At 41.6% G+C, this 24,866-nt stretch overlaps 1 protein-coding gene across 4 annotated transcripts; it reads right to left on the reverse strand.

The window, feature by feature from the left end:
- Positions 1-6,325: 6,325 nt before the first annotated feature.
- rffl (ring finger and FYVE-like domain containing E3 ubiquitin protein ligase) lies at positions 6,326-24,794 on the reverse strand. Of its 4 annotated transcripts, none has more exons than XM_014161970.3 (7): positions 24,545-24,793; positions 21,347-21,567; positions 20,226-20,642; positions 19,912-19,998; positions 14,282-14,492; positions 12,601-12,624; positions 6,326-12,350 (listed from the first exon to the last, which is right to left on the reverse strand). In XM_014161970.3, exons 2-7 carry the CDS (start codon positions 21,521-21,523, stop codon positions 12,169-12,171), a joined length of 1,098 nt encoding a protein of 365 aa, XP_014017445.1. In that variant the 5' UTR covers positions 21,524-21,567; positions 24,545-24,793; the 3' UTR covers positions 6,326-12,168. The 4 variants fall into 4 exon arrangements, with proteins under 4 accessions (XP_014017445.1, XP_014017444.1, XP_082822576.1 ...); XM_014161969.3 differs by having other exon boundaries at positions 21,347-21,532; positions 24,545-24,792; XM_082966450.1 differs by lacking the exon at positions 24,545-24,793 and adding an exon at positions 22,809-24,525 and having other exon boundaries at positions 21,347-21,532.
- Positions 24,795-24,866: the final 72 nt, after the last annotated feature.

The raw sequence follows: 24,866 nt of genomic DNA on the forward strand, positions 1-24,866 counted from the left end.
GTTAATTTCTCTACCGTACGCTGCCTGGAAATATAATCAACTTGGTTCTAACCAAGACAGAATCATTTATAACTGACTTTTTCCCTGACATAACATAGGTACAGCAGATTCCCTTATTGTATGTGTCACGAATGCTAGGAGTGGTGGTAGGAGTCAGGCGCAGAGAGCAGAGGTAAGAAAAAATGAGATTTATTTTTCTCTGGTACGACAACGGTCGACGCCAACACAACAGGTGTGTGAACTAAGTGACCAACCCATACACAACGGGCACACAGTCTGGAAAGAAAATAAATCAGGCAGATCGCCAGCACATCCAAAAAAAGCACACTGACGTAAAATAATCCCGCACAAACCTGGGCGGGCTAAACAGGCTTAAATAACCACAAATCAAGATACACAAATAAGGAACAGGTGCAAACAATAAGACATACCAACAGAAAAGGAAAAAGGGATCAGCGGCGGCTAGTAGGCCGGCGACGACGACCGCCGAGCGCCGCCCGAGTAGGCAGGGGAGCCACCTTCCGTGGGATTCGTGACAGTATGTGACACTTTTAAACGTGCCTTTAGAGGCCATGCAATTCAGTACTCACCTTTAAAACCAAAACAACTTTGGTCAAAAGAGTTCATATTAACAAAGGAAATAGAGGGACTAACAGATAGATGCAATAAAAACTGTACCATAGAGGCACAAAATAAGTTAGATAAAAAACAAAAATAAATGGAGGAACTTATTCAAGAAAAATCAAGTGTAATATATTATAAAATAAAAGATAGAAATGCTACCAAAAAGAATTTACTGAAACTTGTTACAAATGATGGAGTCACCCATGATTCACCAAACTATATTTTGAAAGAGGAAGCAAAGTACTTTAAGCATATGTTTTCATTTCAGTCTTCTCCATCTCCACTAAACTAAGTTAATTGTAAGGATTTTTTTTCTATTAATAATGTAAAATAAACAGCTGTACAGAAAGGCTCATGTGAAGGCCAAATTACATAGGAGGAACTTCTTGATGCAATTAACGACTTTAAGTCCAGGAAAACGAAGAGGCTGGATGGCAAACCAGTTGAGGTAGCAAAATGCATAGTGCATAGAATTAAAAAGGTTTGTCGGATATTATTAATTCTAATCAGACAGGTTTTACATGGACAATAGATTTTAGATAATGTAAGACAAGTACTGGAAACAAGAGAACACTATGAAACATCTGGGAAACCAGGCCTGGTATTCATAGCTGACTTTGAAAAGGCTTTTGATGAAGTACGACTAGAATTTATATATAAATGCCTGGAATATTTCAATTTTGGAGAATCTTTTGCATTGTATAATGGGTTAAAGTTATGTATAGTAACCCTAGGTGTTAAATAGTAAATAATGGCTACTTATCAGAAAGTATTAAACTGTCAAGAGGAGTAAAACAAGGTTGTCCACTATCGGCAAATCCATTTATCATGGCCATCGAAATGTTAGCTATTAGCTAAATCAGATCCAACAATAATATCAAGGGGCTAGAAATCCAGGGCTTAAAAACAAAGGTGTCATTGTACACTGATGATTCATGTTTTCTTTTAAATCCACAATTTGGATCCCTCCAGAGCCTCATAGATGATCCAGATAAATGTTCTATCCTCTCTGGATTACAACCAAATTATGATAAATGTACTATTTTAAATATTGGATCACTAAAAAATAAAACATTTACATTACTGTGTAAAGCACAGGTCTTCCCAAACTGGGGAACTGGTATTCCCCAGGGGTACGCACAATGCCATTGGGTGTACGCCAAATAAAAATGTGACTCACATTTAAAAATATATATATATATATATATATATATATATACAATTTAAAAAATGTTTCTTCACATTTTTTTAACAGTACATTTATATTTTCCAACGGGGCTTTACATTTGGGTGAGGTTTTTTCTCGGCTGAATATCCTCGTTACACTGCCAAAAATACAATTAAACCATCTAGTGTTCATCAGCATAACAACACAATGTCAAATACAGGTGGCCTCGTCAAATAATTAACATCTAATCACATTAACCATTACTCTCTCGCGGGAAACCTTCACTCTCGAGCAGACATTTAGAAACAAAACATGACAATTTGGAAAATAAGCCACAAGAGTTTTTTGAGCCAGAATAAAGACAACTTTCAAGTAGTAAGACGTATAAAAGCAACAGACAACATTAATAAGAAGGGGCTAGAAATGTCTTATATGGTGAGCTATCGAGTGGCTAGGACAGGCAAGCCCCATACTATTGTGAAGGACTTAATTCTTCCTGCTGCCGCGGATATGGCTGGGACAATGCTGGGGGAAAAGGCCAAAAAAACTATACAGACAATGTCTTCATCAAACAACACTGTTTCACGACGCATCAGTGACATGGCAGGAGATGTTTTGAAACAATTACTGCTTCGCATACAAGCCAGTGAATTATATGTGTTAAAGCTGGATGAGTCAACAGACGTGGCAGGCCTGCAACAGCTCCTGGGATATGTCTTTTACGTTTATGGGGGGACAATTAAGGAAGACATCCTCTTCTGCAAACCACTGGAAACCAGGACAACATGAGAGGATATTTTTTAAAATACTGGACAGCTTTGTGAGATCAAATGAACTTTGGTGGTCAAGATGTTTGTGGTATCGGTACTGATGCCGCAAAAGCCAAGACAGGGAGACATAGTGGAGTGGTAACGCGTGGGTAAGCAGTTGCTCCCGACGCCACTTGGGTACACTGCAGCATCCACCGAGAGGCTCTTGCTGCAAAGGGAATGCCTGACAGATTGAAAGACGTTTTGGAAACTACAGTGAAAATGGTTAACTTTGTTAAAGCAAGGCCCGTGAACTCGTGTGTATTTTCTACATTATGCAATGATATGGGCAGTGACCATGTAATCCTTTTACAATATACAGAAGTGCGCTGGTTATCAAGGGGCAAAGTATTGACACGTTTTTTTAATTGAGAGACGAGCTTAAAGTTTTCTTTACTGACCATCATTTTCACTTGTCTGACTGCTTGCATGATGAAGAGTTTCTCGCATGACTGGCCTATCTGGGTGATGCTTTTTCTCGCCTGAATGATCTGAATCTAGGATTACAGGGACTCCCCGCAACTTTATTCAAAGTGCTGGACAAAATTGTGGCTATGATTAAGAAGTTGGAGCTCTTTTCTGTCTGCATTAACAAGGACAACACACTTGTATGATTTTGTATGATTTGTTTGTGTGCAAATGAACTCAAGCTTACGGACAATGTCAAATGTGATATAGCGAAGCACCTGAGTGAGTTGGGTGCACAATTATGCAGGTACTTTCCCGAAACGGACGACACAAACAACTGGGTTCGTTATCCCTTTCATACCCTGCCTCCAGTCCACTTACCAATATCTGAACAAGAGAGCCTCATTGAAATTGCCACAAAGCAGTTCTGTGAAAATGTAATTTAATCAGAAGCCACTGCCAGATTTCTAGATAGGGCTGCGCTCAGAGTTTCTTGCCTTGGCAAATCGTGCTGTTAAGACACTGATGCCCTTCGCAACCACATACCTATGTGAGAGTGGATTCTCGGCCCTCACTAGCATGAACAATAAATACAGGCACATTGTGTGTGGAAATAATTTAAGACAGACTCTCTCCAATACAATACAACATTGCAGAGTTATGTGCATCCTTTCAAGCACACTCTTCTCATTAACATGTGGTGAGTTATTCACAATTTTTGATGAACAAATAAGGTTTTATATGTAAGATGGCTAAATAAAAGAGCAAAATTATTGATTATTATTATATTATTATTTGTGCCCTGGTCCTATTAGAGCTCGTTGTCACTTCCCACGAGCCGGGTTGTGAGAAAAACTCACAGTCATTCTTATGTTTAATAAATGTATCATATAGTGTGTGTGGCAGGCTTACAATGACGGCAAAAAACAGAACTTGAGAGTGCGCTGAGCCTGGTGCTAGAGAGGGTACGCAGATGGAGGTTGAATGTTTGAAGGGGTACGGGACAATAAAAAGTTTGGGAACCACTGGACTATGCAAACGATTTGGAATTTCCAACATTGTTTCTTATAAAAACAAGTAGCGATGCAGTCAGTGTTTCATCAACTCTTAGCCAAGAGAAACTGTCATGCATAGTATTGATATTAGCCCTCTGATTACAATAAAGAGCAAAATGTGCCGCTCTGTTCTGGGCCAGCTGCAGCTTAACTCTGTCCTTCTTTGCAGCACTTCACCATATGACTTGACAATTGTACCCCAAAAATTAACAAATCAACTAGAGCCTGCAGGACTTAATTGACCCCCCATAAACGTAACGGACATATACCAGGAGCTGTGCCAGGCCCGCCACGTCTGTTGACTCATCCAGCTTTAACGCATATAATTCACTGGTTTGTATGCGAAGCAGTAATTGTTTCAAAACATTTCCTGCCATGTCACTGATGCGTCATGAAACAGTGTTGTTTGATGAAGGCATTGTCTGAAAAGGTTTTTGGGTCTTTTCCCCCAGCTTTGTCCCAGTCATATCCGCGGCAGCAGGAAGAATTAAGTCCTCCACAATAGTATGGGGCTTGCCTGTCCTAGCCACTTGGTAGCTCACCATATAAGACGCTTCTAGCCCCTTTTATTAATGGTATCTGTTGCTTTTATACATGTCTTACGACTCGAAAGTCATCTTTATTCTCGCTCAAAAACTCCTGTGGCTTACTTTCCAAATTGTCATGTTATGTTTCTAAATGTCTGCGCAAGAGTGGTTTCCCGCGAGAGTAATGGTTAATGTGATTGGATGTTAATTATTTGACTAGGCCACCTGTATTTGACATTGTGTTGTTATTTCGCTGAACACTAGATGGTTTAATTTTATTTTTTTATTTGAAATTAAATTTGATTCACATTTCTATTTGACGAACCCCCGATGGCATTGCACGTATCCCCAGTTTGGGAATACCTGGCATAGTCAATTTACCCCACCAGACATTACACCAAGGGTCTTTTCACAGTCCCTAGGTCCAGAACAAATTCAAGAAAATGTACAGTATTACAGTGTACAGTGGAGCTCCCATCCATCTCATATAGTGCAAGTCAACTGCAAACCTGGTTTCAAAAAACAAATAAAGCAACACCTCACGCCACAACATCTCTCCACCAAGTGACTTACTTTTGGTGCGTATGTACTGACAAGTATGTGTAACAATTAGATGTGCACACACGTTAATGTTTTTAAATATATGTGAATTGTAAAGTATTGTGTCTGTAATGTATTTTTTGTTGTGTCGGACCGCAGTAAGACTAGCTGTCACCATTGGCATCGACTAATGGGGATCCTAATAAAATCATATAAATTATTTTTTTTTAAATCACAGCACCTCCCCTCCCAAAAAACACCTTCGTCTTTCCTTTTCTGCAACACTCCCTCATCTTGTCTTACTAGCACTGACTTCACTGAGGAAAAGTTTTACTTACTATGATTGTGATATGTGGTTGTCTCACCTAGCTACCTTAGGATGAATGCACTGTTAGTCACTGGAAAAGAGTGTCTGCCAAATGACTAAAATGTTTATGTAAATCATTGTTACCATAAGGTGGCACTATTGTCTATTGGCTAAAATGCCCTCCATGTACCAGGATGTGGTTTGCTCACTGTAACCTTGCGTTCATTGCAGATTGAAAGTTGAATATATGTCTGTCTACAAAATGATTAGTCTTTACACCAAATTGATAGTCTTACATTTTGTGTTGAAAATGCAGATACTGTTTGAATGAGTGAAAATGAAACCAGTTGCTGTCTGTCAAATCAGACAAAATACAAGTATATAAAATTATGTATGGCTACTCTGGCATGTGCTTGAGGGGTATAATAATGTGCATGACGTACTTTAGATTTGTAATAATATATTGCATATTCAAATACAAAAACACTACGTCTCTACAATTAGTTTGAATGCATCCCCCCCCCCAAAAAGGATAATTCAAACTGTAAAACACTAGGACCAAATCATTTATCGAAGGCATACCATGAGCCCATTTTAAATACTTGATGATTTAAAATTACTGATTGACAAACTTTTCACTATGAAGCAGACAGCAACCATCTGTAACAAAATACAGCTGCCGCACCCTCTCAAAGAGCACTACATTATAGTCGAGGTCATTATAGGAATCTGAGAAGTTCCCTTTAAGTGAGGTGAACTCATGGGATTCCATCTTACCGTACATGTACACACACCCCACCCCGAGCCATCAGACTGGAAAAACCAGTTATCACCATTCATAGTCTACTGTGACACTCTCTGGGTAAATAATAGGCCTAAGACAAAGCAAATGTAGAAATATTTTTATTAGAAGAAATTCAGAAGAATGCACCCAAAATTATTTGGTAGTTTTTATACTAAAAAGAGTCTTTCAGAGATGTATCAAAGCAGTTAAGAAAATAGAATGTTTGGCTCGAAATGCTGTTAAGAGATCTGGTGGAAAATAAAGACAAGTAACATCTGTATATTCAAGGCCTGTAAATTCAATGGTATTTATAAACTCTCCATTTCGCAGATGCTAAAAATCGAATCGCAACCTAAGTATCAAAACAATGGTCAAGTAAATATAAATTCAAAGGCCTCATTTATCAGTAAGAAAAATATGGTACCAGTCAAAAGTTAGGACACCTACTCATTCATAAGTTTCTTTATATTGTACAATAATAGTGAAGACATCAAAACTATGAAATAGTTCTTGTAGTAACCAAAAAAGGGTTAAACAAATCAAAATATATTTGAGATTCTTCAAAGTAGCCACCCTTTGCCTTGATGACAGCTTTGTACACTCTTGGAATTCCCTCAATCAGCTTCATGAGGTAGTCATCTGGAACGCATTCCAATTAATTACAGGTGTACCTTGTTAAAAGTTAATTTGTGGAATTTCTTTCCTTCTTAATGCATTTGAGCCAATCAGGTGTGTTGTGACATGGTAGGGGTGGTATACAGAAGATAGCCCTATTTGGTAAATGACCAAGTCCATATTATGGCAAGAACAGCTCAAATAAGCAAAGAGAAACGACAGTTCATCATTACTTTAAGACATGAAGGTCAGTAAAGCCGGAACATTTCAAGAACTGAATGTTTTTGCGACTGCACTTGAAGAAACTATCAAGCGCTATGATGAAACTGGCTCCATTCATTAGAGATAACAGCACCTCCGAAATTGCAGCCCAAATAAATGCTTCACAGAGTTCAAGTAACAGACATCTCATCATCAACTTTTCAGGAGGAGGAGACTGCGTGAATCAGGCCTTCATGGTCAAATTGCTGCAAAGAAACCATGACTAAAGGACACCAATAAGAAGACTTGCTTGGGCCAAGAAACACGAGCAATGGACATTAAACCGGTAGAAATCGGTCCTTTGATCTGATGAGTCAAAATTTGACATTTTTGGTTCCAACCGCCGTGTCTTTGTGACGCAGAGTAGGTGAATGGATGATCTACACATGTGTAGTTCCCACCATGAAGGAGGTGGTGTGATGGTGACACTGTCAGGGATTTATTTAGAATTCAAAGCACACTTAACCAGCATGGCTACCACAGCATTCTGCAGCAAAACGCCATCCCATCTGGTTTGCACTTAGTGGGACTATCATTTGTTTTTCAACAGGACAATGACCCAAAACTCACCTCCAGGCTGTGTAAGGGCTATTTGACCAAGAAGGAGAGTGATGGAGTGCTGCTTCAGATGACCTGGCCTGCACAATCACCCAACCTCAACCCAATTGAGATGGTTTGGGATGAGTTGGACGACTGCAGAGTGAAGGAAAAGCAGCCAACAAGTGCTCAGCATGTGGGAACTCCTTCTAGACTGTTGGAAAAGCATTCCAGGTTAAGCTAGTTGAGAGAATGCCAAGAGTGTGAAAAGCTGTCATCAAAGCAAAGGATGGCTACTTTGAAGAATCTTTGTTTAACACTTTTTTTGGTTACTACATGATGCCATATGTGTTAGTTTTGATGTCTTCACTACAATGTAGAAAATAGTAAAAATAAAGAAAAAACCTTGAATAAGTAGGTGTGTCCAAACTTTTGACTGGTACTGTCGGTCAAGTACACTTCTTTTCATCAAACAACGCCGGTGTCCCAAATTGTACCAATATAGGGGATAGGGTGCAATTTGGGACACGAGAGCCATCTTAATTCCAGACTCCTTCCTTACGCTATACAGAGCTTAATTGATTTAACGTAGCTTAGTGCTCTATCATCTTGACAATAGACATTTTCCATCTAATGGATCAAGCACACGATTTCACAACGTTGCATTATTTTCAAAAGTACAGTGTGCTCACTGTCATGAATAAAGGTGCTGGTTTTTGAAAGCCACTTATGAGTCAATCTGTCAGTAGGGATGGGGAAGGACTGGAGGTCTAGCACTGGAGTATGCAAAACACTCAACTACCTGTCATTAAATCAGAGCGTTATAATACCTATAGCTGATAATGGACAATGCATTGTTCAAGACACTTTCACCATTGTTGAACCTTTAGACTCATGCCAAACGGTAGCCAAACTCCACAATGATTTCATTGAAAGTTGAGCAGACTAGAGTTTAGTTGAACCTCCAACTCACTTTGCAGTTGATACTTCAAAAATGTAAATTCTTAAACCCTTACCGTGTACCTATCTTTGCCTGTTGTTGCAGGCCTTTGTTTGCAAAGATCCCTACTTTTTAATTACACATTAATCAAATACAACCGACTGTTTCTTCATTGCTGTTGCTCTAAGATTGCAACTCAGCGTGAATGCGCATGTGTCAACTGAATCTCAAAAAGGAAACAGTCAGTGGTTGTATTTGACTAAAGTTTTATTAAAAAGTATGGATTTCAGCAAACAAAAAAAGGCACGCAAACAGGACAAACATGGTAAGGGTTTAAGAAATTAAAAAAAGTGTATGTATCTACTGCACAGCGACTGGAAGGAGTTGGAGGTTCATAATTATTATTATTTTTAAATAACTCTAGTCTGCACTCAACTCTATGAATTAAATCATCTTGGAGTTAAGGTACTTGGCTAGACAAACAGATTAAGAGTTAACCTTTATCTTGGGCAATGCCAAATATCTGCTAGTGCGTTTGACAACTCATCTTTCATGTACGTGTGTCATGAAAACGCATATTATGCACAACTAGTGCATTATATGTATTATACACAACTAGATCTAGCTACACACCAGGCTATTCTGACATGGTTGGATTTATTTAAAAATTCTAAATACTATAGCAAGGGTAAGGGCCTTTGGTCAATGTTGATGCTGAAAGATATCAATACAGTCAACGAGCGGTTGAGTATTGGAAGGATAAAGCACTTGGATATAGTTGGAATAGTGAAGGACCACTGATACACATATTCTCTCCCACTGTCAGCATAAGTAGCCTGGTCCCCAGATTAGTTTGTGCTGTATAGCCAACTACTATGGTCGTTGTCATGCAAAACCCTTAGGTCGGAATCTTCTTAAGTAATTCTGCCTCATTGGTTTGTTGCGCTGGTCAGGACGTCTCTGGTCCTTGTCAACTTCACGGTCATCTCTCCTCGTGGTGCGTTGGTGCATGGCACCCGTAGTGTCTACATACAAAGTATTGTGGGTAGTGCCGTTTGCATGAGGAAAAAAGGGCTCTCCTTCAGGGTACTCTCGGTTTGACATGACAATAACCATGGGAGTTGGCAATTCAGCATAAACAGATCTGGGACCAGGCTAACGTGTAAGCACTAAAACCGTGTGTCCACCTGATTCCATAGCAGAGGGATTGAGTGAACGTCTGTCAGCTTTGCTTATGTCAACTGGCTTAATTGAGAAACAATGTATGCAGTGTCTATGGGTTACAGAACAAGCACGCGTTTCATTTCTGGCACACAGCAACACACTTTTGAGTTGGAGGCCCCAGGCTCCATCGGCACACTGGGAGAATGTGAGCCAGCCAGCCAGCCCCAATCTACAGGTATTTCCCTGGCCGCTGTAACTTATCAAGCTCTGAACCCTTAACAGACTTAAGGCTTTTAAAACTAGACCACCACAGGGGATGTTGCTGCTTTTCTGAATGCAGAGTAACGACAGACAGAGAAATCCTATGGATGTGTTCTCAGCTCAACCACTAATGTAACTGCTTTCCATTTTACAGGGGTTCAACTCTAACAGTTACATGATTCCAATCCATTATTAAGAGCACTTGGGGCTTATACAATGCAGTCGGAAAGTATTCAGACCCCGTCCCCTTTTCCATATTTTGTTACGTTACAGCCTTATTCTAAAATTGATTAAATTACATGTTTTCCTCATCAATCTATACACAATAATGACAAAGCTAATTTATTAAAAACAGAAATACCTTATTTACATAGGTATTCAGACCCCTTGCTATGAGATTCGAAATTTAGCTCAGGTGCATCTGGTTTCCATTGATCATCCTATTCCTAAAACTTGATTGGAGTCCACCTGTGGTACATTCAACTTATTGGACATGATTTGGAAAGGCACACACACTGGTCTATATAAGGTCCAACAGTTGACAGTACATGTCAGAGCAAAAAACAAGCAATGAGGTCGAAGGAATTGTCCGTAGAGCTCTGAGACAAGATTGTGTCGAGTCACAGATCTTGAGAAGGGTACAACATTTTTCTTTCTCAGCATTGAAGGTCCCCAAGAACACAGTGGCCTCCATCATTCTTAAATGGAAAATTGGAAACACCAAGACTCTTCCTAGAGCTGGCCTCTCTGCCAAACTGAGCAATCGGTGGAGAAGGGCCTTGGTCAGGGAGGTGCCCAAGAACCTGATGGTCACTCTGACAGAGCTCCAGAGGTCCTCTGTGGAGATGGGAGAACCGTCCAGAAGGACAACCATCTCTGGAGCACTCCACCAATCAGACCTTTATGTTAGAGTGGCCAGACGGAAGCCACTCCTCAGTAAAAGGCACATGACAGCCTGCTTGGAATTTGCCAAAAGGTACCAAAGGACTCTCAGACCATGAGAAACAAGATTCTCTGGACTGATGAAACCAAGATTGAACTCTTTGGCATGAATGCCAAGCGTCACGTCTGGAGGAAACCTGGCACCATCTCTACGGTGAAGCATGGTGGCAGCATCATGATGTGGGGATGTTTTTCAGCAGCTTGGACTGGGAGACTAGTCAGGATCGAGGGAAAGATGAACGGTGCAAAATACAGAGAGATCCTTGATGAAAACCTGCTCCAGAGTGCTCAGAACCACAGACTGGGGTGAAGGTTCACCTTTCAACATGACAACAACCTTAAGCACACAGCCAAGACAAGACAGGAGTGGCTTTGGGACAAGTCTTTGAATGTCCTTGAGTAGTCCATCCAGAGCCCAGACATGGACCCGATCGAACATCTCTGGAGAGACCTGAAAATAGCTGTGCTGCAACGCTCCCCATCCAACCTGACAGAGCTTGAGAGGAAAAAAAAAAGGTTTTTGCTTGGTCATTATGGGGCATTGTGTGTAGATTGATGAGGGGAAAAAAACAATTGAATACATTTTAGAATAAGGCTGTAACGTAACAAAATGTGGGAAAAGTCCAGGGTTCTGAATACTTTCCAAAGGAACTGTATAAATATATGATCCCTTACTGTATTTACTAGTAGTAGGTCTCCAAAGGAAAAATACAAATATGTTATTAGGTCCTCTTATTCTAATAATATGACATAATATCCTTATCGGCTTGGAGATATGAGCTGTAGGAGTCCATTCAATAAAAGAAGGAAGTGCTCATGTCCAGTCATTGGGTTTCTGTGGTTTATTGAAGGTATAACCTCCCCTGGTCATCCCTCCAGCAGGGAGAACCAGTACTCTGGGTCCCCAGGACCATCAGAGCAGTGGAGAACTGGAGGGAGAGGAGGTTAGTCTAGTCCCCTCAAACTCAACTCTGGACCTCAAAGCCAGTTCCACTGCTTTCATTCCATTGCTCCCCTCTAATCACAGACTGATTTACACCTTGGACACCAGGTAGATGCAAATATGTATCAGGTAGAACAGAAAACCAACAGGCTCCAGACCTCATATGGTAAGAGTTGAATACCCCTGGTCTAGTCTATGGGTGGTAAGGCCACATGTAGCAAGTCCCTTGTTAATTTACGGGAGGTAGGTGGGGGGAAGGGGGGGGATTCCCAAGGCTTGGGTCTCAGGCTCTAAAGATGTGAACGGCGCGCACCACATACTGCCTGCAGATGGGGCACTCGTTCATCCGCTTGCCACACTTGGTGCAGGTGACCATGTGGCCGCACTCCAGCAGGACACAGTCAATAGGAGAGTCCATGCAGATCTTACACAGGTTCTCCTCCTGGCCAGGGGTACCACTGGGGTCTGGGAGAAAGAAACAAGGAAAAAAACACCCTTATACACAAACACATTTCATTAAATACTAGCTTGTACTAAGTTGACCAAAGACAACTTGTTGACTCTCAACCAACTGTTATTAATCGGATTTATAATACCTATAGCTCATAATTGATTGTTCAAGGCACTTTCACCATTACCATGCCAAACGGAAGAGTTTCAACTTTCATCTTGGGGAGCTTTGCATTGCCTTAAGTGCAGGGGGGGGGGGACTCACCTGTGCCGTCATTTGTACTTGAAACTGGAGGATAAAGGGAAGAATAAAATGAAAAAAAGCATGTTAAACACTTCCTTGAATGATGCAAGAAATTCCCTGTTGTTTTACAAGGTATAAACTTCAGTAATAGTAAAACATTTAATTTGAGAGGTATTTCATTTGTTGCATGTGTCAAGCCTCAAATCAGACAAACAAATGCCATATCATTAGATGCCTTCCCATAATTTGTTTACTTTCACAACAATTTGTGAAACTACAAACATATTGTGGTGCGAGTTGGGATAGCACATCGCCATGGAGCCTGCAGTGTTGCTGCCTCGGTTGAAGTGGGAATCGGCGGTTCTAATAATTATATACAGTGGATACAAACAATACCCCATAATGACAAAGCAAAAACAGGTTTTTAGAAATGTTTGCAAATTTACATGGGAATATCACATCACGTATTCAGACACTACTCAGAAATTTGTTGAAGCATCTTTGGCAGCGATTACAGCCTTGAGTCTTCTTGGTTATGACGCTACAAGCTTGACACATGTATTTGGGGAGTTTCTCCCATTCTTCTCTGCAGATCCTCTCAAGCTCTGTCAAGTTGGATGGGGAGCGTAGCTGCACAGCTATTTTCAGATCTCTCCAGAGATGTTAGATCGGGTTCAAGGCCGGGCTCTGGCTGGGCCTCTTAAAGACATTCAGAAACTTGTCCCGAAGCCACTCCTGTGTTGTCTTGGCTGTGTGCTTAGGGTCATTGTCCTGTTGAAAGGTGAACCTTCACCCAAGTCTGAGGTCCTGAGCACTCTGGAGCAGGTTTTCATCAAGGATCTCTGTACTTTGATCCAGTCATCTTTCCCTCGATCCTGACTAATCTCCCAGTCCATGCTGCAGAAAAACATCCCCACATCATGATGCTGCCACCACCACACTTCACCGTAGGGATGGTGCCAGGTTTCCTCCAGACGTGACGCTTGGCATTCAGGCCAAAGAGTTCAATCTTGGTTTCATCAGACCAGAGAATCTTGTTTCTCATGGTTGGAGAGTCCTTTCAGTACCTTTTGGCAAACTCCAAGCGGGCTGTCATGTGCCTTTTACTGAGGAGTGGCTTCCGTCTGGCCACTAACATAAAGCCTGATTGGTGGAGTGCTCCAGAGATGGTTGTCCTTCTGGAAGGTTCTCCCATCTCCATAGAAGAACTCTGGATCTCTGTCAGAGTGACTATTGTTTGTTTTTTTTAAATACATTTTAGAATAAGGCTGTAACATAACAAAATATGGAAAAAGTCAAGGGGTGTACACTGTATATTAGCCCTACAGTAACCTAGCTAAGTGAGTAAGCGAAAACAGTGAGCTTCTGTAATAGAAGTCCAAACAGGATGTCTCATCTTACAGTCCTCTAAATTTGAGTAATTTAGCCGACACTCTTATCCAGAACAACTTACTATCCGGGCTGTATTTATTAGTGCACACTGTAGTAAACTGCTTTGCAACATAATCTTTTTTTTCTCAACAAAAACAAGGTACTTATTGGACAAATTCAGGTATGTCCCGCACAGCTTCGTCCTAGGTCCCTCCCAGTTACGTCCTGTTCGATTCCGTTTCATTCCTAGTAAATACACCCCAGTTCAACTATGATGCCGGTAGGGAAAACAACCATATATCCCAATCATTGCAGGTAAAACCTCCTTTACCCAGATTCTGGAGGTCCTTCTGGTCGTGATAGAGGCGGGTGACCCTCTCCATTAGCTCCCACTTCTCACAGCAGCCCTTGTAGTTAACAAAGTTACGGGCTAGGATCTCCTTGAGCTGCCGAACGCTGAGGGCATCGATGTCGTCTTCCGTGGCCAGGTCTGACAGCGACGCCCTGCGGCCTGGCGCCAGCACCTCATCTGTGTCTGAGGACTGAGCAACAGCATAGCAAAAATCAGAGTTGCGTTCAATAGTGAACAATGTTGTGGAACGTTCAGATACATTGTGTTAAGGGCCTGTGAAACGGACATGCATTGATCTATAACTAACACGTGCATCTAAGAGAGGTTTATTTATTTAACCTTTATTTAACCAGGTAGGCAAGTCGAGAACAAGTTCTCATTTACAACTGTGACCTGGTCAAGATAAAGCAAAGCAGTTCGACACATATAACACAGAGATACACATGGAGTAAAACAAACATACAATCAATAATACAGTAGAAAAACAAGTCTATATACAATGTGAGCAAATGAGGTGAGATAAGGGAGGTAAAGGCAATAAATAGGCCATGGTGGTGAAGTAAATACAATATAGCAATTAAAACAATGGAATGGTAGATTTGACAGTAGATGAGTGTGCAAAGTAGAAATATTGGGGTGCAAAGGAGCAAAATAAATTACAAAAATAAATAAATAAAGTAGGGTAAGAGGTAGTTGTTTGGGCTATCTATAGATAAAGTATCAGATATCAAGTCAGCTCGATTCCTGACATTTTTTAACAGCCATGTTCAGTACGTTGCGCCCTCCTTAACCCACGCTTGATTGGCATAAAATAAAAATCTAGTGAAAAAGGTTACAGGTTCATTAGAATGGAATGACACAAAGGCTATTCCTGATTTTCTAAGGTCAGACGGAAATCGTGAACAATCACATCACATTTACAGCCATCATGTTTGAATGTCAGAATGATTGATTAAAAGGATCCATACACTAACTGAACAGGGCCCATATTCATAAAGATTTTCAAAGTAGTGCTGATCTAGGATCAGTTTAGCCTTTTTGGAACATTAATAATAACAACAACAAGATTGGGGAACTGATCCTAGATCAGTACTACTGCTCTGAGACACTGAATACAGGCCTAGAACCTACGCCACAAGATGGATTTTGGTTCTTTGAGATCTTTTTCTAGGTCGACAATTTGAGTCATTGTGTGACAACACCAACTATCTTGTTTAGCTACCCCAACCCAAACTGTATTAAAAGGAACAGTGTCAGTCACATGGGGCATTCACAGCCACACTGCAGGAAATGGCAACACGCCACATTACATGCCAAAGCTGAAATCCATCAGTGGGGATAAGAATAGATTACTGCTTGGCTACAAGGGCCTACATTTCTGACAGACATGTGAATAATGGGGCACACCATGCAGACATGGGGAGCCAGCCATCAAACAACAAAACACTGCTCTACAATGGGACTCTGTCTGAGCACAATGGCACTGGAGGGTCTAAAACAGTAACTAGCCTTATGTCCTACAGTATGAGTAAACTAAATATATAGGCTTAGCAAGAGAGTTTTCTAAACTCACCATATCATGTCAAGATGAAAAAATAACTTGAAAGGGTGTCTCAAAAGTGTGAAATTACACTTGTCCTTCAGCAAACGCAGAGCATATCTTGACCCCATACTGAACCCTTACTCTATCACAGCCGTATCTTAACACTTTCAATCCTCCTATAGCCTAATGGCATGTGCCAAAGTTTAATACATTAAAACATGTGGTGTAATACATTTGTAATGCATGTTTGCAAAAATGTACTATGATATGGTAACCTCTTAAAATTACATTTTAAATTAAAATGATCAATTAAAGGTAAAATTGTTTTGAAACCATTATTTTTGGTCTATCTCCACCTCGTATTTGACCAAAACCTAACCAACCTCCGGCCTTCTGACACCCATTCAAAACCCTAACCCCATCACCACCAACATGACAGGCGAGAATGATAGATTAACAATGAACAGACGGCAGACTGGCACAGAAGCCAAGAACAATAAACACATACAATACCAGTTAGTTTGGACACATCTACTCATTGTAGAATAATAGTGAAGACATCAAAACTATTAAATAACACATATGGAATCATGTAGTAACCAAAAAGTGTTAGACAAATCAAAATATATTTTATATTTGAGACTCTTCAAAGTAGCCACCTTTTGCCTCGGTGAGACCTTTGCATACTCTTGGCATTCTCTCAACCAGCATCACCTGGAACACTTTCCCAACAGTCTTGAAGGAGTTCCTACATATGCTGAGCACTTGTTTGCTGCTTTTCCTTCACTCTGCAGTCGTCCAACTCATCCCAAACCATCTCAATTGGGTTGAGGTCAGGTGATTGTGGAGTTGATAAAATAATTTATATGTTTTAAGATAATGATTAAATAATTCTACCCTGAAACGTAACTAATTAGTTGCTTATGTAGGATGTATAATGAATAATTAAAGTATTAAATATAAGTCCAACTAGGTTGGACTGGGAGGGAGATAAATGTGTGCATGTGTGTGCTGAAGAAAATACCAAGAACAATTAAAACTATTTGGCTCGACCTTGCTAGAACTGAGAAACTTAGGATAGGACAGGGAGTACTCCAAGGCTTCTCTAATCTCGGGGGAATGGAACGGACAGCGCTGGGTAGTGATACACAGTGGTGAGAACTCTGGAGAAGCACACAACTCACCTACTGTTCGTGTGCATGTATGTGCGTAGGATATCTACTGTTTGTGTGGATGTATGTGCGTAGGTAGGAAGTGAACTATAAAATGAATGTCTTTGTATAATGAACTTCAGAGTACGCTCATGAATAAACATTTTGACTATTGTAAGCTGGGACTCTCGTCTGTTTCATTCAACCAGAATCTTACAAATTCTGGGTAGCAGACTGAGTAGATTAATTGAAGTTTATGAACATTGATAACGAAATTCACATAACAGGAGTCCAGGTCATCTGTAAGGAATCATTTTTTCTTAACCGACTTGCCTGGGTAAACAAAGGTTAAATTAAAAAAATGATGCAGCACTCCATCACTCTCCTTCTTGGTCAAATAGCCCTTACACAGCCTTGAGGTGAGTTTTGGGTCATTGTCCTGTTGAAAAACAAATGATAGTCCCACGAAGTGCAAACCAGATGGGATGGTGTTTTGCTGCAGAATGCTGTGGTAGCCATTCTGGTTAAGTGTGCATTGAATTCTAAATAAATCACTGACAGTGTCACCAGCAAAGCGCCCACACATCCTCCTCTATGATTCACGGTGGCAACCACACTTGCAGAGATCATCCGATCACCTACTCTGCGTCTCACAAGACACAGCGGTTGGAACCAAAAATCTCAAATTTGGACTCTTCAGACCAAAGGACAGATTTCCGCCGGTCTCATGTCCATTGCTCGTGTTTCTTGGCCCAAGCAAGTCTCTTCTTCTTATTGATGTCCTTTAGTAGTGGTTTCTTTGCAGCAATTCGACCATGAAGGCCTGATTCACGCAGTCTCCTCTGAACAGTTGATGTTGAGATGTCTATTACTTGAACTCTGTGAATCTTTTAATTGGGCTGCAATCTGAGGTGCAGATATTCTAATGAACTCATCCTCTGCAGCAGCGGTAACTCTGGGTTTTCCATTCCTGTGGTGGTCCTCATGTGAGCCAATTTCATCATAGCACTTGATTGTTTTTGCGACTGCACTTGAGGAAACTTTCAGTTCTTGAAATGTTCCAAATTTACTGACCTTCATGTCTTAAAGTAATGATGGACTGTCGTTTCTCTTTGCTTATTTGAGCTGTTCTTGCCATAATATGGATTTAGTCATTTACCAAATAGAGCTATCTTCTGTATACCACCCTTACCTTGTCACAACAACTGATTGGCCCAAATACATTAAGAAGGAAAGAAATTCCACAAATGAACAAGGCACACCGGTTAATTGGAATGCGTTCCAGGTGAATACCTCATGAAGCTGGTTGAGAGAATTCCAAGAGTGTGCAAAGCTGTTAAAGGCAAGGGGTGGCTACTTTGAAGAATCTCAAATATATTTTGATTTGTTTAACAATTTTTGGGGTTACTACATGATTCCATCTGTGTTATTTCATAGTTTTGATGTCTTCACTATTATTCTACAATGTATAAAATAGTAAAAATAAAGAAAAACCCTGGAATGAGTAGGTGTGTTCAAACTTTTGACTGGCACTATACGACACTCCTCTTTCTAATATTTACGATGATCCAACAAACAGTTCCAATTCCAGTTTCCACCATTAACCAGAGAGGTTGTGCGGATTTGCCAACAAATAATACAACGGTCAACTTCCTTAATTGAGTTAATATTTAACATAGTAAGTCGTAGTAAATCCGTCATATCAACCTTTACCCTTTCTGAGAATGCTAGCTTTTAATAACTTCCTGCCAAAGCAGGTTCTAGCCATCACAGTTAAAAGCTTAGAGGAGGAAGCCCATCTTGCGTCAATGGAGGTCAAATCTGGTAAATGTCACAGGACTCTATTTCACAGAATGTTTGTTCTCATTCTGTATAGGGCACACATAGTAAAAACAAAAATCTATCTAGCAACCTAAGCAGGTTCTGAGACCCATCTGAGATCAGGGCCTGTATTCATGAAGCGTCTCAGAGTATGAGCCAAGAACTATGAAATACTTTTCTAGACAAAGGGATCATGAAAACCCTTTTAGCAGCATTAGTGTAGCCTTACTTTGATTTTTGGTTGTATCCACTATCTGGTACAGTAGAGTAGTTCCCCAAGTTCATCAAGAACAAGCTACCGACAGGTCAGAATAAAATGGCAAGGATCATTCTGAATCTTAGACCTCGGGCGCATGTTGTACGTCCTCAGCTCTGTGAACTACAGCGGCTATCAGTTGATAAAAGGGTCATTCAGTTGAAGTTGGCCCATAAAATCATGTAGGGTACAGTTCCCCCAATATCTGAAAAAGTATTTTTATGCAGTTAGGGACTCTAATTCCTACGCCACCAGAGGAAGTGCCACAGACTTCGTGCCATATAGATTCAAGAGCTTTACTGGTCAAAACACATTTTTATATACAGCAGTGGTAGAGTGAAACAAACTCCCGACTGAGATAAAAACTGTTTCGCCCAGTCATAGGTTCAAACACTCCTGCAAGGCATGGTTAATGTTGAGATAGCCTTTATATTTTGTATACATTTAAATATTTGGACACTATGATTGAATGAATCTATGGCAGTGCCCATGTCATTTGTTTTTTAACTGCAGCCCTTGCCTACCAATAGAGGACCACAATGGAAACAAGTATTTAGACTGCGTTTATAATCCTCTGAAATGTTGGTATATGTATCTGTTGCCTGGTGTAACATTTTGATGTATTTTAAAATCAAATCAGGCACTGATCTAAAAATCATATCATTGTTTTGTCTTTTAGACTAATGAATCAGGGGGGAGCTGATCCTAGATCAGCACTCCTACTCTGACATGCTTTATGAATACAGGCCCAGGGCTAAGGAGAGGATTCCCATCGCTGCTATAGCAGTACCATGGCTAGGGCCAAGAGTACTACTATAGCAGGGTCAGGCTGTAGTACCTGCAGCTCCTGCTCTCCCTGCAGCTCTGTATCTCCCTCATTGTCCAGTGGCTCCTCAGGACCCAAGGGCACCAACACAGACGGGGTCTACGAGCAAAAACCCACCACACACCAAAAACACTTAATTAGCGAGCTAGAGTTAGCCATGCTCTAACTGAAGGGGCCATACAGAAGGTTAGTAATCTATTCTCAAGCTACTGTTAATGCTACATGACACAAAAGGTGAGGTGATGGACAAAATTGTAAATTAATGGTTGACAGACAAACAAGGGTAAGGGGTTAGTGGTGTGTGGTATAGTAGGTTCTCGCCTCACCTGACTGCCCTCCTGAGTGGGTGGCGGCTGTGAAGGGACATGGTCTGCAGAGGTGGAGTCGGGGTGTGTGGAGGGTGTGGTGGTGCTAGTAGTGGGGGCTGGAAGAGGAGTTGTCTCATGCTGGGTCGCGGTGGGGGTCTGTGTTTGGGTCAGAGGGTTTATGATTGGGCCAGAGGATGATGGTGTCTGCTGTCCCAGGACCAGCTCCACCAGTTCCTCTTTCTCACGGCACATCTGTGTTGAGACCTCGTGCAGGTGGAGGTAGTCGCGCAGGTCCTTCACCTTGAGCTTCATCAGCTCGGTGCGCTCAAAAAGCGTGCCGTGAAACCGCTGGCAAGTGTGGCAAAGGCGTTGCTGGGGCTCAAGCTGGGCCGAACATCTGCCGCAGTAGTTCTTCTTGCAGTCCATGCAGACATGCTGCGGGGGAGAGGAGACCGACACACAATCACTGTCAATCATGTGTCTGTTAGCGTATTTTCCCTCCCTGGCTGTTATAATTCAGTAAATTATGGGACCAAAAGAATTCCTTTTAAAACTTGTCCCAGACTTTGCTCCAACTCTAGCTGCAACCTGACACTGACAACGCAATGTCTAGATACTGAAGACCATGAAGCATAAATGCTTGTCTTGTTCAAATCTTGCCCTGAGGCTGGTTCCGGTACAGTAAAGTACATAACCATTGCATTGGTGTTACCCTTTTCATGCCTCCACTAGATAATGGAGGTATTGAATGATGTGGAAAAAAAGCTAAGAGCAGCATGGATACTCAAGAGTCAAGCCTTGAGGTCTGGAGTATTGTTGGTTCTCTTTTCTCGGCAAGCCAGTCGTTCCGGTAGACTTCCAGTCATTGCACTAACACTAGTTAGTATGGGCTCACGAAACTACCTCTAACTTCATTTATACTGGACACAGACATAAAAATGGTATCCATGAGTTCACCTGACTCTGGGTAAGTAGAAATTACCAGAATGTCGCAATATCCATTTTATCAATGTTGATCAATTTCTAATTGGCCAAGTCTGAATTAACCACTGATTAGAGCGGAAGGATGAAAAACCTGCCGTTCTACAGATCTCAAAGGCCGGATTTGGGAAAGGGTGGGCTGAGAGTGTTTTAGGTACCTTTCTGGCAAGGGTGACGAAGCGGCTTCCGCAGGCTTTGCACGTGTGTTCCGGGAGTGGGGGCGACGGGTAGCTGCTGTAACCTGAGTTAGTATAGGCCTGGTGACGCGTGCTGTTGTTGCTCTCCTCCACCGTGGCAGTGTCCAGACAGAACCAGTTACAGCAGGACGTCCACATGCTCCACACCTGGAAACACACCAACTCTTAGATGGTCTCACCACCTGGACACACACACACGTGTTAATATGGATAGAGTGGGTTAGTGAAGATGGATAGAGTGGGTTAGTGAAGACAGACCACTGAGTTAAGAGTTTGTGGGAGGAAAAGAGTAAGGAGTGTGGAGGTGTTGAATGGGTAAGATCATGAACAGAGTGAGTAGTGAGTGACTAAAGAGGCTAGGTATGTATGAGTGGGGCAAACTTTTGAGAAATTTGAAGGGCATGAGCAAGGGCTGGGATGATGCAGTGGAGAAAGAGCTGTAAGAGAGGTTGAGGAGGTAGGCTAGGCTATAACAAAAACACATGAAGTGCTGATGTTACAGTGCATTGGTGGTAATATGTTCGGATGTGCAATGTCGTATACAGCTCAATCAATGACACTGGGATTGCAATTGAAATGAGAGATGTGAAGTGAATGGCGTTGGCCTCAAACTTTTGTCAGTAAGGAGAGCAGGTAGCTGGCTTTTGGCTACCAGAAGTAAGGCTCCCATCATTAATTCAGAGCTTGTTCGCAGTCAGGGGTGCAGGAGCACAGGCTGGTGGGGCGGTATGTGAATTGGAGTGGGTCCAGGGGGTGTGGGATAATGGCATTGATGTGAGCCATGACCTGCCTTTCAAAGCATTTCACAGCTACAGATGTGGGTGCTACGGGATGATAGTCATTTAGACCGGTTACCTTGGCGTTCAGTAGGAGTGCTGATCTGGGATCAAGTGCCCACGTCCATGCAATATTTAAGTAATAAGCCCTGAGGCCGTGTCGTATATGGGTACGCGTGCCTGGATACAGCCATTAGCCGTGGTATACTGGTCATATACCACAAACCCCAGAGGTGCCTTATAAACTGGTTAGCAACATAATTAGAACAGTAAAAATACATTTGTCATATTGCAAAGCTTTTCAGCAAATATGCATTCAGGGCACAAACCATCCGGATTATAATATTCATTATGATCGAAAAGGTCAAACGGATCCTAGATCAGCACTCTTACTCTGAGACGCTTTATGAATACATACAGGCCTTACAGCATAGCATGTAAGGTGAGGTCTACTAACTAGCTTTAGGCTACACCCTCAATCTCTCTCAGGAATTGACAATAGGTTTGATCAGTTTTCAACTACTGCATGGGCCAATTCTCAGTCACTTGTTTATGCTCTGGTTCCCCTGTGGAACTTAATAATAGCTAGGCTACACACAAACACACTGCCATAGAGACCAAAACAAGACAGACCTAACAGCGCCTACCAAACAGCAAGGCAGATCCACATCAACAGCTGCTGCTAAGGAAATGCCTGCCACCAGGCTGCATCAAGTGGAGAACAGCTGAGGGAAAAGTGACTTGGTGCCTCAGGCATCCAGGGGCCAACTGCAAAGGTTTCACACCTGAATGCAGTGCAAAGTTAAGGAAGCCTAGTTGTACAATGAAGGAATCACTTGTAAAACTAACATTAGTCTGACCATGTCCATGCAATGTTACATTTTTTGATTGATAATAATACAAAGTGAAAGACAGCTGTCCCCCCAACTTATTCTAAAGTAGCAGCCTACATGCTAGTAGGCACATTCTGCCCCGATATAGGCTATCTTACCCTATCAACGTTAAGCAAAAGTTGGATGGAAAATCAAATAAAAAAATAAACTTCATAGCCAGTGTCCATATGATGTAGACTGGCTTTAGTGGATGTAGACTGGCTTTAGTGGCGTAGGTCAGGGTAGCCCAAGATTATCTCTGAAAATAACAGCTCCTTAAGAGCATGACTAACTCTGGCAGCCAAAACAGCCAAGTACTTCATCTAAGCGTGACTCGATTATCAATTGCGATACGGTTCTATTAACATAAAGCCCTTTACTTTCATATCAAAAAATAATTTCCCAAATGCAATATTGACACTCTGTCAGGTTGGTGGCACCTTAATTGGGGAGAACGGGCTCGTTGTAATGGCTGGAGCAGAAATAGGGGAATGGTATCAAATACGTCAAACATGGTTTCCATGTGTTTGATGCCATTGCATTCCAGACATTATTATGAGCCGTCCTCCCCTGCTGTACACTGTTTTAACTGGCAGTTAAAATATTTCCCGGTGACTAAAGTACAGTTTCTGGCATTCTAATAATTAACACAGTCTTCCGTAAACACACGATGTAACATGGATAGATGTCCGTGTGGGAACAATAACTATATAAAAAAGGTGTATCAATTTAACGTTTAAAAAAATCTCGCTGATATGAAAGAAGTCCTTATGCTTCCAAAACCGTACCGCAAGCGATGCGTGTTAATGTTCTGCCCAAGCGTCGGAGCTCTTAACGAAACTCCATGTACTTACGACGCATTCGTCCAATGTCTATGATTTGTGTACTGCAATGGAACTGAGAAGCCAGAGTAGACTACTCAAAACCCCACACTCAATTGTCACAGTTTGCACTACAATAGGCTTTACGTATACCTAGTTCGTTAGGTTTAGTGGACACTAATTCAACTTTTGTAACTTACATTACACCGTGACAGCAATAGTTACAGGGTCGCAAAGTCCAACACAACAAAGACACAGGGTCCACAATCAAAACCAATATAGCCACCCATATATACGGTATGTAGTTAACGTTAGCCACCGCATTCAGAACGAGGCACAGAACCAAAACAATTGTGGGGGATGTCCCCGTACAGATGGACACGCCATCATCTTCCCAAATAAATATTTAGTAAGACCGGAAAGAAAGCAGTAACGTTAGACTCGAAATCAATGTAGCTTGCTTTTCTCATAATACGTTTTCCCATTAATCTGCTGTTGTCAGTCACTTGGTTGCCTACTAGCAGACCACAAAAAGTAAATTCACTACGTTGCGTTACCAATACATTTGAGTTGTTCAGATACTAGCGAACGCAGACCATCTGCCCATAATAGCTGGCTAGTAAACGAACGTTAGTAGCTAGCTAGCTCCTGGTGCTAACTTTATCGAGTTGAAATGATCGACATAGCTACCTCGACACGAAGCCCGGGGTCGTGAGACGCGTGCTAGCAGCAGCTGGCAAGTAGCTCGCGAGCTATGGATGACTTTTGTGGAGCTAATGTTCTCCGACACTCACAAAATGACAAGGAATAAATCGAAGTTAGCTCGTTGGAGTGAAACAGGAAGAAAGTGCTTCTAGCCAGTGACACTCCCCCGGCCAGTTTCTATCGCCCCAGAGAGTTGCTGATGCGTGTGCGCGTACATTTCGAATCGCTAGTTGAATGCAGACACGTACGAAAGTTTTCATAAGTTTTGCATGCATTTTATTTCCAGGGAAGTAGTGTCCTCTGGTGG

This window comes from Salmo salar, chromosome 20 (genome assembly GCF_965601325.2).
Source record: "Salmo salar chromosome 20, fSalSal1, whole genome shotgun sequence".
NCBI classification, from domain to species: Eukaryota; Metazoa; Chordata; class Actinopteri; order Salmoniformes; family Salmonidae; genus Salmo; species Salmo salar.